Source organism: Megascapheus bottae, chromosome 21 (genome assembly GCF_031878675.1).
Source record: "Megascapheus bottae isolate mThoBot1 chromosome 21, mThoBot2.hap1, whole genome shotgun sequence".
Classification (NCBI taxonomy): Eukaryota; Metazoa; Chordata; class Mammalia; order Rodentia; family Geomyidae; genus Megascapheus; species Megascapheus bottae.
The window spans coordinates 1,999,169-2,015,501 of record NC_143529.1 but is presented as its reverse complement, the minus strand read 5'-3'; the positions used below and the strand labels follow the sequence as shown (position 1 = coordinate 2,015,501).

General features: G+C 36.1%; 1 protein-coding gene across 1 annotated transcript in view; it reads left to right on the top strand.

Annotated features, from left to right (window-relative positions):
• Col5a2 (collagen type V alpha 2 chain) overlaps positions 1 to 16,333 on the top strand; it is a 131,841-nt gene that overhangs the window by 72,154 nt on the left and 43,354 nt on the right. Inside the window, exons 7-16 of the mRNA XM_090354456.1 lie at positions 2,782 to 2,892; positions 5,048 to 5,125; positions 6,493 to 6,537; positions 7,668 to 7,721; positions 8,100 to 8,153; positions 8,865 to 8,918; positions 12,361 to 12,414; positions 13,431 to 13,484; positions 14,267 to 14,311; positions 15,095 to 15,148. Coding sequence (XP_090210582.1) covers positions 2,782 to 2,892; positions 5,048 to 5,125; positions 6,493 to 6,537; positions 7,668 to 7,721; positions 8,100 to 8,153; positions 8,865 to 8,918; positions 12,361 to 12,414; positions 13,431 to 13,484; positions 14,267 to 14,311; positions 15,095 to 15,148 — 603 coding nt within the window. The remainder of the gene's footprint in view (positions 1 to 2,781; positions 2,893 to 5,047; positions 5,126 to 6,492; positions 6,538 to 7,667; positions 7,722 to 8,099; positions 8,154 to 8,864; positions 8,919 to 12,360; positions 12,415 to 13,430; positions 13,485 to 14,266; positions 14,312 to 15,094; positions 15,149 to 16,333) is intronic.

Sequence of the window (16,333 nt, the reverse complement as noted above, 5' to 3'; positions counted from 1 at the left end):
TAGTAATGTCTCTCAGAGTTTTCAAATTTGGACAGATTTGAAATTGAAAATTGAAATTAAAATAGAAAGCTCTTGTAAAGCTGTCAGTGCCAGCCAATGAGCAATAACAACTGTCTTTCTTTACACTTTAGGTTTTAAATGGATTGTTCAGGTTACAATAGAAGGTAACTAAACATCTATCAGGAGATAGTCAAGGAGATCTGATTGCACATGTCACTTAAGCCCTTTGATGTGTGTGTGTGTGTGTGTGTGTGTGTTACTGCTAATCAGCCTCAGAACCATAAAGTTCTTCCAAATTCTGTCTTCTTTGCTACTTGTGAATGTTTAAACGTTGCCACCTAGTGGTCAGAAACAATTGTTACTGTAGATTACTGCCAGACATGTTGCATGACATCTGGAGGATGGAAGGATAGAACTTTATTTTAATATTCTCATTTGGAAATGTAGAAATATGGAAAAATGTATTGCAAAATTATGTTATTGTAATTGTTTTTATCACCATTAGCTTTGGTTATGTACACATGATTATGGAGATTTTTATGAGTTTTATTGATTTTAACTCAGTTTGTATAAGAATGAAGCACTGTATAAAGTATTTAAGGATAATGCTGGGAAGATATAGCAAAGATCCCGAAGTCACAAAAGTTGTGAATTATCTCCAGATCAGACAGAAATATGATTATTGTATTTATCACAGATTAGAGAAATTTGAAAATTGGCTTCAAGACTACCATTCATCAATTTTTTCTACTTATACAGAAAATAAACATATTTCCTCTTTTTGTCTTTAGAAATGTCATTGAGAGCTAAGATCATGGTTAGCTCAATTTTCATATGTGATATCAGGTAGATATTGAAAACATATTAAATGCTTTTCATACAAGACTATGAGTAAACCAGATTCATTGTCTTTGCTATGAAAATATGCATTTCCATGAATTTTCACCACATTATAACCCAGGAATACTTGTTAGCAATGGAAATTAACCTCTAGTTTGTAGCGAATTAGAAAAGTAGCAAATTGTCAGTGGCTTAAGAGTTAAAAGAGGATAATGTGTGTGTGTGTGTGTGTGTCTGTATGTGCATGTCAGTCCTGAGGCTGGAATTCAGAGCCTAAGCAATGTTCCCAAGCTTTTCTTTTTTGTTTTTCTTTTTTTTTCTGAAGATCAGCCTACTTGATTCTCCTCCTTGAATCACAGCTCCACTTCTACCTTTTTGATTGCTAATGGAGTTAAGATTGTGATGGCTTTTCTTGCCTGTGTTGGCTTCAAACTGACCTTTTGATTTTAGTATTTTTTAAAATTTTAAATGAATAATGTTTATTCCTACTTTTAAAGCAGAATCGAATGAAAAAAGGAAAAGGAAAAAGAATCATATCTATTTTTTCTAGTTATCAGCTTCAAGCCACCAGCACCCAGAAAATTGAGTTTTATTTTGGTAATGAGAAAAATTTTCTAAGAAATCTTGGGGCCGGGAGTTTGGCCTAGTGGTAGAGTGCTTCCCTAGCACGCACAAATATCCGGGTTCAATTCCTTGGTACCACATACATAGAAAAAAGCCGGAAGTGGTGCTGAGGCTCATGTGGTAGAGTGCTAGCCTTGAGAAAGTCCAAGGACAGTGCTCAAGCTCTGAGCTCAAGCCCAGGACTGGCAAAAAAAAAAAAATTCTAAGAAATCAGATTTAAATATGATGTCAGCTACTTCTATTTGAATAAATTATTCTACTGTTTTAATAAATAAAACAATCTTATGTGATTTTTAATATATCAAACTATTAATCAACTTTGTGGTATTACTACCATGCTACTCTTATCAAACTATTAAACTATCATATGCAAACACCATTCCCTAATGTATCAATGTGTCCTGCATCTACTCTATCTGCATTATCAAGCCACTGGCCAGTACTCACTCTTTCGATTAAGGTTGCTAACTTTGCTTCCCTATTACTTACTAGTTTATCATTCCTCCCAATTCCCACTCTTTCTGATAAAAAATGTTAATAAACACTTTTCTGCTTTCTCTGTGAAGCTGATTAAGACTTTTTTATAAAAACATTAACATGCTAGCAAATCCTTCAGAAGACATGTGGGAATGAGACTAGGGGACTGAGCTTTCCTAGAACTAAGGACGTGGCTACTCCCCAAAGGCCTGGAGAATGTGGGCTGGAAGGGTGGAGTTTGGCAACTAGACATCATTGCTCACTTTTCTGAGAACTACACTTGGCTGGATTCTTTTTTGCCTTTACTTCTAATTTTTCATTGGTCTTGTCTTCTTTTCAGAGAGGGAAAGGGTAATAAAATGTGCCAGACTAAAAGTAAAAAGATTGAAATGTGAAAATATAATACACATGGATTGCATGTCTAGCATGCACCAGAAAGTATGCAAAGCATCAAGCAATTAATAAATATAAACACAACTCGCAGCTCCAATCAACATGACCTCCATTTGGGGGGAGGTGGGTTGGGAAAATGGTTAAGCAGGCTGATTCATAGTTAACTGTAATCAAAGACAGACAGTAAACGTACAATTTGTCTTTAAATACCTCTGAGCAACAAAATAAACACGTAGGAGGCTCAGACTGCTGCTAAATTGAAAACGGTTTCTAAACTATTCTAAGAAGAGTAATGGCTGGTGATTTCCCAATGCAATAAAGTTCTCACCTAGACTATACACGATACTCGGAAGTCGGATCAGTGATGATCACTAGTGCCTTTAAGAAGTATGAGCTTTCAGCTTTCTACTAAATTCATACTTGATTTCCCTGGGCTTGTTTTTCTAGGGTCCCCGTGGCCCTCAGGGAATTGATGGTGAACCAGGTGTCCCAGGGCAACCTGGTGCTCCAGGGCCTCCCGGGCATCCCTCTCATCCAGGACCAGATGGCATGAGCCGGGTGAGTTGTTTGTACTCTCAATGTCACATGTAGGTAGTGTATTCAGCTATAAGTTTGCTACGATGATTTTTTTGTTTTTTGTATTGAGTCAGTTCAGATATCAAAATGGGAATTGAAGGTTACCCTACTCAGAAATATAATGAAAGGATCTATAGTAATGTTGAGGAATTCAAAGTGGCATTTTCTTAAGTGTTGCTTCAAAATTTCTCTCTTGATGTCATTTCTGGGCTTTGTGAATTTTGATCACTGTATGGATTTTATTGGACCAGCTAGCATTGCATGCTGAGTGAACTAAGGGAGAGAGGTGCCTCTGCTTCTGTTATTACCTCATAATGCTGACAAAATCAGCATCATATCCTCTACCCAAGAGAGAATGACGTATCTGCACTGATGAGTATAAGAAGAAATATGAGAAATTTGTGTTAGGTGGTTTTCCATTGTGACTAATGTCAGAGACTTATTTTAGCTTGTAGTTTCAGAGGATTCAATCCATTGACACTGTTTCTGGGTCTGTGGTGAGATCATGAACGCAGAAGAATGTAGAAAGATAAAGCTCCTTACCAATTATAATAACTAGGAAGCAGAAAGTACAAAAGACAGGGCTCAGGAAAAAATATAGACCTTCAAGAACACATCCCCAGTAACTGACTTCCTGCACTGTTTCCTTCCACACACATAGTTTCCAGTGCTTCAAATCAATAATTATATCAAATAATGAATCCACTACTTTCTACCTTCACTGATGAAAGAATAGACCTGTCTAATCATTTCCTGAAAGGCTTACCTGCACTCTGCATTGAGGATCAAGTATTCATTATATAAATGATTTAGAGGAATATTTCATAACTGAATCATAACACTAAGAATGTTATCTGATTATTTCTTAAATTTTAGATTCTTACCTAAAGTATAATAAAATATTTCTGTGATCTCTTTCGCATTTTTAGTGCAACAATAAGGCATTTGCTCTTAGATTACAGTACAATAAGGGAACTTGTGGTATCTGAGTATCATTTTTGTTTTATAAGAATTCACAATTTTTTGCAATTGATTGTGGAAGACATTGCCAATTTTCTTTTAAAATACATACAGTTTTTACCAATAAGATCTGGAATTTTTTTTCTTTTTTGTTTTTATTTATTTTTAATATTTTTATTGTAATTAATAGAAGGGTTGCAGTTACATTCTGCAGATAGAAGGAGCATTACTTCACACAATTTTTTTTGTCTCCATTTCCCTCCTCCACCACCTCCCCTCATCTTGTTTTCCCCCTTCCCTTTCCTATTTCAAATAGCCAAATAATTGTATATACAATATACCAAAGATCTGGAAATTTATATATCTACTGGATTATAGGGGAATAGTTTAAGCCATTTTGTTTGTCTAGGATTTTTTTAATGTGAAAGAATAGATACAACTGCTTTAACTTTTCCAAACATTTGGAGATTCATTAAACAGGTTAAAACACATTGATATTGTTCATAAATACACTTTAATGTTTGTTTTCCATGAACAAAGAAAGAAGACAGAATTTCTTTAAAATAGTCTGATATGAAGTCTGGCATCTTTAGGATGAATATTTAAAGACATCGTTTAGGCTTTGCTTCAGTGTTTGGTGTACCGAATTATGGAAGGCAATCAATAATGAGGTTGAAACAGACTGAGTGCTCATCAGCATGACCCCTGCTTTTATTAGATGTCAGATGTTTGTCCCATTGCAGCTGTTCTGAAATTACATTCTTCACAAAATGCTCTAGGGAAGAATGGCACATCAACAGCATACAATGAAACCTACTATCCACTAAGTTGGAAATGAACCATACAGTCTGGAGGTAGAGGAGTTGGGAAGGGATAAACTAGGAGAGAATGAGGGAGAGGGGGATACAGTTAAAAAGGAAATATATTCATTACTTATGCAAATGTAACCCCACTGTATATCACCTTTACAATAAACTTTAAAAAAAAATCTAAAAACAAAATTCTGCTTTAAGAGAATAGCTTGAATCTGTCCTCATGCTTTAAAGTAAAATATTTTTAATGATTCTTTTGAGAATCATTCTGTATGGATTACATAAGGTATGTATCTTGCAATTTAAAAAGAATGTTGATTTACATCTTTTACTGTGGAAATAATGTCAGCACTTTGTTTTTACAGCCATTTTCAGCTCAGATGGCTGGGTTAGATGAAAAATCTGGACTTGGGAGTCAAGTGGGACTCATGCCTGGCTCTGTGGTAAGCATACTGTAAACAACCCTGGTTAAGAAGAAAAGAAAAAAATAAAAGAGATGATTGAGTTACTGTTGAGAAATAATGAGACCATGCATGCATGCATCCATCCAGTTTATCAGTTGTTGCTATGTATTAGTTAAAAGCCCAGTGTAGTTTGGGTCATAGCTGTGCAAAGCACATAAGGACAATAATGAAGCTCTTTATGTGTATTTTATTTAATTCTTGGAAAAGACATGATTTTAAGACATATAGCTGTCACCAAAACAACAAAAAATTGTTCCTTTGTAATTGAAGGTCTAGTCTCATAATGTTATAGAAATGTTAGTTTGACAAGGTTTGAAATCAGTGCTATTTTAATGCTAGAATTTTGTTACTTTATACAAGTCTCAATATTTCCTGAAAGTCTTAGTTCAGCAACTGTCAGGTTCTCTGGAAGGAGAACTGGGGTTTGAACTCAGGGCCGGGGCAATGTCCTTGGGCTTTCTCAAGAGTAGTGCTCTACCACTTGAGCCACAGCACCACTTCTGCCTTTTTCTGTGTCTGTAGTACCGAGGAATAGCTTTAAAAATTCCTAGAAATGTGGTGATTTGGTGCTTATCGTGTCATGTCTTCCTAAGATAGCTGATTTTCTATCTACATGAAGTTTACATATGTGTCTCTTTTTTAAAGGGCTTTTAAATTTTTCTAGACAATATACCTGATCAACTCAAAATGAACATTTTTTATGAAGTAAACTTGATTTAATCAAATCTGACAATTAAAAAGTATTACTGAATATTCTTAGGTTTTCTGTTTCCTTTCCTTTCTGTTGTTATAACTTCATTTAACCATTTACAGGTTAAATGAGGAAGATTTGCCAATACTTCCAACAGACACTGTGTGTACAAGAAAGAAGTAATTTAGGAAATTTGTTGCCCTAGACCATTTTAAACCAATTCTGAAAATAATCTAGTCACCATTGTTGGTTTTATAAACTTTACATTTACTGGGTTCCTGGACACGAGTCATCTGTAAAGCTGCAAGATTACCTAGACTGTTTGAGAACTGCTTCAGTCATGCCAAAACTTTCCTCTCTTCAGATGGTCTTGCTTAATTGAACTGCCCTATACAAATGAGAGTGTTCTTATCTTAAAGACACAGGATGTGTAAAGGCATTTTGTTTGTTTCTCTTCATGGCACGGAGGGTATGTATAAGTCATCCCAGATGTTACCCTAACTTTAATCACATAGCATTTATCTGCCTCCCAGATGAGTTCAGAGAGAGAATGTCATCACCTTTATTATTTGAAGCTTTGCTCTTCAATTCAATATTGAAAAGAACATTAGTCATTTTGAATACTAAGCAGCTTCTCTTCTCATTTGTTTTTAAGGGTCCTGTTGGCCCAAGAGGACCTCAGGGTTTACAAGGGCAACAAGTAAGTTTGTTTTGTTTAAATAACTAGATTGTATACTGTAGTCAAGAAGATAAAACTATATATAAGATCCATGTAACATGATTGCTTTGTGCTAACCTTTAGAATTATATAATTTAAATACCCAATTTGATTGGGCTGTGTTAAATCATTCTCACTAATTCATATAAACAGTATTTACATTAAAGTTCTTCATGGAACTACATTGTTATCATTTGATTTCTTTGTATGAGTACCTCCAGTACCTGCAATTGTGCCTGTTGCTTCTGAACAAACAGGTCATAATTTCCTGTCATGATAAAATGTCTCATAATTTAATAATGAATGTATGCAATTAGTTCATAAAAGGTCATCTCCAAGTAGAACGTTGAGTTTTATTTATAATATTATGGAATATTCCATATTAAGATTACACACTTTAATTCTATGCCTATCAAATAGTAAACTTGTGACATGAAATATTTTACTACTGGTAGTCATTTAACAAGCATTACAAAGTAATTCTTCCAAAGAAAGGTTACCACATTGTTGACATCATATTTGGAGTATTTTACTCTAGACATTGGTGAATAGAAAAAGTTTACTGAAGATGATAAAATATGTGTTGTGGTGACGTTGGTGACTGATGCTACATACACTATGCTAGCACTCTGCCATTTTATTTATTTATTTATTTATTTATTTATTTATTTATTTATTTATTTTTTGCCAGTCCTGGGCTTGAGCTCAGGGCCTGAGCACTGTCCTTGGACTTTCTCAAGGCTAGAGCTCTACCACTTGAGCCTCAGCACCACTTCTGGCTTTTATCTATGTATGTGGTACCGAGGAATAGAACCCCGGTCTTCATGCATGCTAGGCAAGCACTTTAACCAATAGGCCAAACTCCCGGCCCGACTCTGCCATGTTAAATATATCTTAATTATGTCAGCTGTCTAATGAACTATGTGTTTTCATCATTGTCCTTTTATAGCTTAAGGAAGTGAATTATACACAGTTTAAGTACCTTGCCTAACAGTTATAGATCAGGGAAGTTTGGAGTCACATATTGTGTACTGCAGAAGGTGTACAGGGTTTAAGATTAGGAATTTGCTTTTCCTTTGGTTTTCATGTATCATTCATGTCTCTAATTTCAGGGAGGCACAGGACCAGCAGGTCCACCGGGGGAGCCTGGCGAACCTGGACCAATGGTAATGTCAAGTAAGCATGCACACCCAGTTTAAACAGGTCCACTCTTACACTGACTTCACAAGTCAGACTTTCCCAGGAGAAAAAAATGATTATCCACCTTGGGATCGCTAGAAAATTGATTATTCTTAGCTATAGTTTTCTTATATCATACAGAATATTTAAATTCAAAGTGTTTTGGAGCAATAGACAGGAATAAGTTATGTGCATTTGGGTTATTATACATGTGCTTCTTCTGATGGGTACATGATCAGAGGGACGTAGCAAAAACTCAAGTTGCTAACAAGACTATTTGCTGTGTTTTATTGTCTCAGGTATGCTTTGTGTTATAGATAGAAAGGGGGCAATACGTACCTGTGCATATTTTATTTCATTCCTAGGGTCCCATTGGTGCACGTGGACCAGAAGGCCCTCCTGGGAAGCCTGGTGAAGATGTGAGTTTCTTTGTTTCAATTTGCCTTGGTGTTTTGAAGAAACTAAGGATGGGTTGCAGTGTTCAAATGAATGCTCTGCAATAACTCCCATGTCCTACTCTTTTTGTCTTCTGTCACATTCCATCTCCACTGGAGACCTAAGATAAACCTTCACAGAAGTCTGAAAAAGCTCTCACTTTTGCTTACATTAAATCATTGGGTAGTCTCTCTCCTGCATTCCTCAAGATTTCCATTAACATTTCTTGTTGTATCTGGGAGCTAGTGGCTAACATTTTAACTACTTAGGAAGCTGTGATCTGAGGATTGTGGTTCAAAGCCAGCCTGAGTAGGAAAGTTTCCGAGACACTTATCATGAATTAATGACCAAAATTCCAATTTTGTGGCTCAAGGGGTGGAGCATTGTCTTTGAGCACAAAACTTGGAAACTGAGTCCAGTACGTCAAGCATGTTAACGAAGCACTCTGCCTCTTGAGTTTTCCTTCAGCTTTTCTTTTTTGCATTTTCTTTTCAGAATAATGCCTCTCTAATTTTCTCTGGGCTAGCCTTGAACTCACACTCCTTCTAAGTAGCTGCAATTACAGACATACACCAACACCCTTAGCTACACATGAACTTTGTACAGAAAGCTTTTTTGTTTTTCTATCTTTTCATCTTTTCTCTGAGACAATTTACTTTCTCTATACCTACTCCCCTCATTTTTTTCCCATACAGGGTGAACCTGGCAGAAATGGAAATAATGGTGAAGTGGGATTTGCAGGATCTCCGGTAAGTTTATCTTCATCTACACGATGTTGTACAGCAAGCTTCAAAAAGTGGAGAGCAAAGGACTTCACTCTGCAGTCATCATGTGCATGTGTGTTTAAAAATTAAGTGAATGTGACAGCCATGTAGTGTTCCCCTCTGTCAAAATAAAGTTTGGTAGGGCATTTTGACAGATTTATAGCTAGTTTCAATTCCCTGCTCTTTAGTGGCACCATATAATTTACATTACATATTCAAAAAAGTTGGATAATCTCTAAACAGAGAGTCAAATTTGTAGAAATTAGGACTTTTTTCAGAAGTCATCTGTCTGACCTACTTATAATTCATAACACCTCAGTCTTATTCATTTGTTTTGATTTTATATTATCCAACATGGATAAATCAAGTGTGAAAGAATTTGTTGGCTTTTTAAAAAAAATCAGCTAGGGACAAGGAATTTTGTAGCCAGGATGCCTCTTTGTTCTCCAAACCCTAATGTTGATTAAAATTTTTGATCAATATTCTGGCTATGAAATCTTATTATGAAGATTCACAGATCGTCATGCTTCCTAACAGCTGTTTCTTTTCTCCTTGACTTTACTAAAGAAAGTTCTGGACAAAAGGACCGAAGCCACTTGAAACATTTTCTAAAGTGACTTGTCTGTCTTCCCTCAACTTTATCTTTTTACACTAAGCCCTCCTTAGGGTGTGCCACACTAGGATGGCGGAAAAATTAGAGAACGATAAACAAGAAAAAAATCTTCCTGCAGCTTTTCCTGTTACTGTATCGTGATGTCTTCGGCCCAAAGCTCTCTCCACTGGTTCAATCTTCATATTACTGTCTTTCCTATGGTTCCCCAATGTTTCTACCACTATACATAATTATTGGTTGTACGGCATTACTCTCAGTTTACTTTCTGAAAACTGATGGTTCATGTGAAGAATATTTTTAAACAAATGCATGTTTATCTTACACAAGGATTTAGTGTTCTGTGAATGTTTTTGTTTGAAATGTAAAACCAGTTCCCGATAGCCTTAACTCCCTCTCCTCTCTGCATCAGCCTGGGGAAAACAGAGAAAGCCATGAAGTGTAGCCATTAGCGCAGATGTGCTTTCCCCAGCTCTAGGCTGGAGCCTCCCTTGGCCTGGTGTACTTTCCCACACTCTCACAGTGTGGCCTTCTGTAGGGAGCAAAGGTGCCCTGCCAGCACAGCACAGATGCTCTGCAAGCTCAGCATAGCAGCACGTGATTGCACCATGATGACAGTCCTGGGTCAGCAGAACCAGAGGTCTTTATGAGCATTCCTACATCTGGATCATTTTCTTCTTATGCTAGGGATTTGTAATCACTAGAGAATTTTCCTCACAGAACATAAAAACTGAATCACATAGCTCACTAATTCCCCCATAAGCTTAGATGGTTGTGCACTGATTTGCTTATTTATTGGGGAAGGGAGAATAATCTCTATAAAACACAAATACAGTAAATAAATAACTAAAAACTTATAGGAACTTCTTAACATGAAAGAATTCCTAAACATGGTATGTAAGTAGAAGAATTAATGGAACTTTATTTGTTTAAAGATCGTGATTTCATGTGCTTTACTGAAATACTTTCAAAGCATTAAATATTTTCCCTGCAAGAATTCCAAGAGGAATTATTGCTTTTCTTACAAGCTTCCCCTATTGAGTTGCTAATTCATACACATAGTAAATACTGAGTAAAAGCTGTGATGTATGGGGTAAAAAGATTTTCTCATATGTGTGAGATTATGCTGTAAGTTACTTGGGAAAAGTTCAGGTCTCTAACTGTATGAAGATGAAATATGAAGACATTTCTTCATTCACTCATGGTACCTATATACAATGGAGTTTTACACAGCCATCTGGAACAATTAAATAATGGCATTCACAGGGAAATGGATGGAACTAGAACAAATCATGTTGAGCAGGATAAGCCAAAATCAGAGAGACAAATAGAGCCTGGTCATTCTGATTTGTGGGAATTAGATTTGAAATACAATGCGACATGACACAGTGAAACCAAAAGAGGACATTCTCAGGAGAAAAATACCAAATCGAACTACCTAAGCATCTCTTCATATGTACATAAAGTAATATGCAGAGTGAAAAGAACCCCTGAAGATAAGGCAATGAAGGACCTCTTCTTAACTTGTCCTATTGTTTTAGATGACTGTATTGTTTACCTCATACAGGAGCACAGCTGAGGGAACATGGTAGCAGGGCAGAGAAACAGTGGAAAACAGGGCCCATCAGCTGCACTAAACATGGATGAAAGTGAACCAAGCATGTCAAAGGCAGTAAGGGAGGGAGGGAACGAGAGAGAAAGAGGGAACAGCTGTGATAAGCAAAAGGAAAGGAATGTACGCATTACTCAATCAGAAAGAAATAATACTGGAGGCAGTAGTAATAGCAATTCAATACAAAGACATTAATTTTCTTAAAAAACCACATATAAGTCAATGGGTCATTATTAGTTTTAAAAGAGTACAAAGAAAAATTTCAAGGATCTTTTGAAATAACCATATCACTAAATTTGATTTTCTAATGTATTTCCATGTTTTTCATTTAATATAATTAGTTAACAAATACATAGGACTAAGAGAAATCTAGAAATTACTGAATCAAGAACCCAAACCATTGGTATATATCCTCACATTGGATATTTCATTTTTGTTTGTTAAGCAATTTTAAATCTACATAGGCTGTTGCGAACATTTCCTTTAAAAAGTCCGAGTAACATTATGTGATCATAATCTGCTACCAATATCAGAAGTAATATAAAAGAAGAAATAAAAAACATTGGCTTTAAGCCGGGTACAGTGGCTCATGCCTGTAATCCTAGCGACTCAGCAGGCTGAGATCTAAGGATTGCACTAAAGACTGCGAGGCTCTCATCTCCAATTAACCACTAGAAAACGAGAAGTGGCACTGTGACTCAAGGGGTAGGGTGGGTAGCCTTGAGCTGAAGATGTCAGGGACAGTGTCCAAGCTAGAGTCCAAGCCCCAGGACCAACAACCAAAAAAAGAAAAGTTGGCTTTATACACATGCATTTTTCTATCATGAAGCAATAATATAAAAGACAGTATATTTTCATTTAAATTTCTCTCTGAATTGGTTCCTTAAACCTTTGCATAGTTTTAGTTTTCTCTAATAATTAGCAATAATATCATTTGAAACTTTAAAAAGATTTGGAAATTATTAGCAAGAATCAAATCAATATCTTTTTATAAGTGGTGATTCTATTCTATTCCATTTTTAACAGTGTTTTGCTTTGCAAAGTTTTGATCTAGATATTCGGATAGAAATATACTGCTTTTGTTTTCTTCATTAGTTTCTTGATGAAATGCTCTGTATCAGATGATCTTTAGTTTTGAAAAAGTTCATTATTTCCTCTTCATATGATGACTCTAAAATGTCGTGTCCATTTTTCCTTTTCTTCAGGGAGCTCGAGGTTTCCCAGGGGCTCCTGGTCTTCCAGGTCTGAAGGGTCACCGGGTAAGTTTAGTCCATTGTACGACTCTCAGATTCTGTGATTTACTGAGCTGGGTCTGGCAAGGGATCTTTTTGCAGTTTTATGACCCCTTCCCCAACTGAAATCACAATAATCTATATTTGTTTTGAATTTCTTGGATTCTTTAAAGAATGTATTTTATGTTTATAGTTCTTACTATGTACTTGATACTGTGATACAAAAGAGAATGAACAAAGGAGAAAAGCTTAGCCTGCTGCTTCAGCTATGTGACGTGTGACATAACTCAAGTAGTGTACACAAGGTCACAGAATATGCCCCAATCAACACAGACTTGGAAGGCAACAGAGATCTGCAGCTATAATTCAGATTATTTAATATATAACTGGTAATATTGTGTAAACATACTAAATCCCCTATCTCAAGTATATCTGTCTCTCTGAAAACAGGCTGACATTCAATTAATATACATTAATGCATCTGTTTTGAGTAGCTGAGTTGAAAATCGGAATATTTCCTGTTGTACTAGTTACAAAACGCAGCTGCTCCTCACTGTCCACAGGAATTGGTTCTTGGATCCCTCCCTGCCACAGGAATCTCCAATCTACCAATGCTCCAGTCCCTTTCATACAGAGCATATAACTTCTGCGAATTTTGCATTTATAGTTACTTCTAGACTACTTTGAATCCTTACTATAAGGCTATTGCTAAGTAAATACCTGGTATATTGTATTGTTTAGAGAATAGTAGAAATGAATTTTGTAGATTTTTTTAAGTACAGAACTAACCATCATAGATCCAAGTAGAGCATATATCATCAAAAAAGTCACCTTTTCTTTGAATATTTTCAATTCCCTTCTAATTGACTCCGTGTATGTAGAAGTTGTGGATACAGAAAACTAATTGTATTTTGAATATATATCCGGATGTAGCTCATATTTTCGAATTATATGAACCCTCTAACTATGTGTTTTCTCTAAAGTCAATCTAAGTGTTTACTTGCAGAATTAAATTGTTTCCATATCAAACTATTTCTTTTCAGGGACATAAAGGTCTTGAAGGCCCCAAAGGTGAAATTGGAGCAACTGGTTCCAAGGTAAAGGCGAAACACGTAAACCTGACCTCAAGAGACATTTTGATTCTGTTTCATGATCCTGTATGTTTTTACCAATACTTTCAATAATTCGGGAGGAAAGGAGGGTATAAGTAAATAAATGGGTGAAAAAAATGTGCCCTACCTTGTGCTATCCTTTTAATTCTAGGGACTTGGAATAATATTGTCATCCTAAAACTGATTTATTCCTCTAAGGATAGGAATTATCAAGGAAGTAAAAGTGAAGCTATAGTGGGAAACACCATGATATATATGTGAGAATGTATTTTATTTTAAAATTATATTTCTAGGTTTTCTACAGTAGCTTTTAAGATAATATTACAGTAATTTTTAGATTTTTATAGTATTTACCTGAGCTATATCAGACATAGGCTTAAGGTTCCTTTCTTGGCTAGGTATAATAGTTATCATTGATATTATTTATACTGTATTTATAGATTTATTTTAGAATTATTTCTATAGAATTTGACTATTTCAATGTGTAACTATATATTTATTTATTGTACTAAGGTTTGAATTCAGGGCCTTGTGCTTGCTATCCAGGGCATTATCACTTGAGTCATGTCTTGGCTCCCTTTTATTTTCATTAATTTTTGAGTAGGTTCTTGTGCCATTGCTTGGGACTTACCTATGATTGAAGTCCTTCTTCTTATTCCTCCCATTAGCTGAGACATTAGATATGCATTGCTATGCCCAGCATAGCAAAGGGATGTCAATATCAATTTTAGTCTCTCAAACTGAATGTTATCTCAATATCTCTTTAGGGTGAAGCTGGCCCTACTGGTCCAATGGGTGCTATGGGTCCCCTGGTGAGTTTCAATTTCTTCTTCTTTTTTATTTATTTTTTGCCAGTCCTGGGCTTGAGCTCAGGGCCTGAGCACTGTCCTTGGACTTTCTCAAGGCTAGAGCTCTACCATTTGAGCCTCAGCACCACTTCTGGCTTTTTTCTATTCATATGTGGTACCAAGGAATCGAACTCTGGTCTTCGTGCATGCTAGGCAAGCACTTTAACCACTAGGCCAAACTCCCGGCCCCCAATTTCACATTTTACAAATGTGATTTGTAAGTGTCAAGTCTTAGCCTTATACGTTTGTGAGTCCAAACTCAGTAATTTTATTAGCATAAATTAATTGTACAAAAATGTTTTACTGTGATACATGCAGGAATATATTTATTTGGTTTTTATTTTCTTTGGTTAAAAGAGTGGAAATGAAACTATTAAAAAGGCATAGAGAGTTCATGTTAGCTATGGAAAAATCTTGTTTACAAACTGCAGGCCAAGAGAACTGATCCCTTAAGATGAAAGAGGGCCCTTCCTGAATTCATTTTCTCAGAATTATTGAATGCTTTTATTTTTGTACACACGGTGGTCAAATCAGTAGCTTTGTATATTTGGCTCATTGTATCCAAATGAAATACAATTAGTTGTATAAGAAAGGTGGGGTAGGTATCTTCACAACTTTGCAAACTTCAACTTATTGCTGGAGTGGATGCTGTTTGGTGGCTAATTATAGCATCATAGTTGGATGAAACAGTGTAATCAAAACAGCCACAAATTCAAGTTAAATGCTTCTTTATCTTCTGCCATTCAGGGACCCAGAGGAATGCCAGGAGAGAGGGGAAGACTTGGGCCACAAGGTGCTCCTGTAAGTATGCCTGATTCTTTGTGGTGCTGGGCAGTGGAATTCATCTATTTCACTTCTGCAGGTGACATATGCATTTTAAATGAGGAAATGACTTTAACATGTTACCTGCTTTTCTTTTGGAATAAAGTATCAGATTAGATTTTTAGCCAATTTAAATTATTAGCCAGTGTAGCTTCACATTCTAATAGATAGGAAGAGAGAATACATATACACAGATGTATATTTGAGTATATATATATATATATAGTATATATATATATATTAGCCTCTTCCTGAGGTCAGTGATTATCATTCTTTTAATATCTTTTCTCCAATGGATGTACGAATGACTCATGAAATTCTATCACATTTGTGGTTAATGTTTTCCCTAATCCTTCTCAAATGACTGCGCCATAGTATCTCTAGTCCATCCCCATGTACTTGTGTTCTATTTCAGTTAGTCTTTTTTTGCCGGTCCTGGGGCTTGAACTCAGGGTCTGGACACTGCCCTTGGACAGTTTTTGCTCAAGGCTAGTGCTCTGCCACTTGTGCCACAGCACTACTTCCAGCCTTTTCTGAGTATGTGGTCCTGAGGAATCGAACCCAGGGATACATGCATGATAGGTGAGCATTCTTCCACTAGGCTACGCTCCTGGCCCTCAGTTAATCTTTAGAGACAATATTTACCACTGCATCACCACAGTGTGCCAAAGTGAGGAATCCAGCCTTTAAAGATCCAGTTTAAAATTTGCTCTGTGTGTGTGTGTGTGTGTGTGTGTGTGTGTGTGTGTATGTGTGTGTGTGTTTTAGTATCAGTGATCATTGGATCTTACTTAGGTCAGTTTACTTAGGCAATTGATTCAGGAAAGTTACTACTAACCACAATATTGACTGGGCAGTACTTTTAGAAATTCTAATTTTGAAAGAATGAATTAAGGAAGCAGGGTTTGTGACAAAGGGAAGACATTCTGTTGTAACAGAAACCTCCATAAATCCCAGTGGATTATGGATTTGCCTTGGGTGGATGCCTCTCATTTGGACTCCACCTAAAGAAGGGCAAAACTTTGGGGAAAGTAGTTTTCTTTAACTGAGGGTAGTTCCAGCATGAAGTTTAACTATGGGTCCTAGCCCTTCCAGCTGGAGAATGAATGCTTTCATTCGGAATAGGATCTGGATGAAACCTAAGGATTCTGTGTGTATGCATGT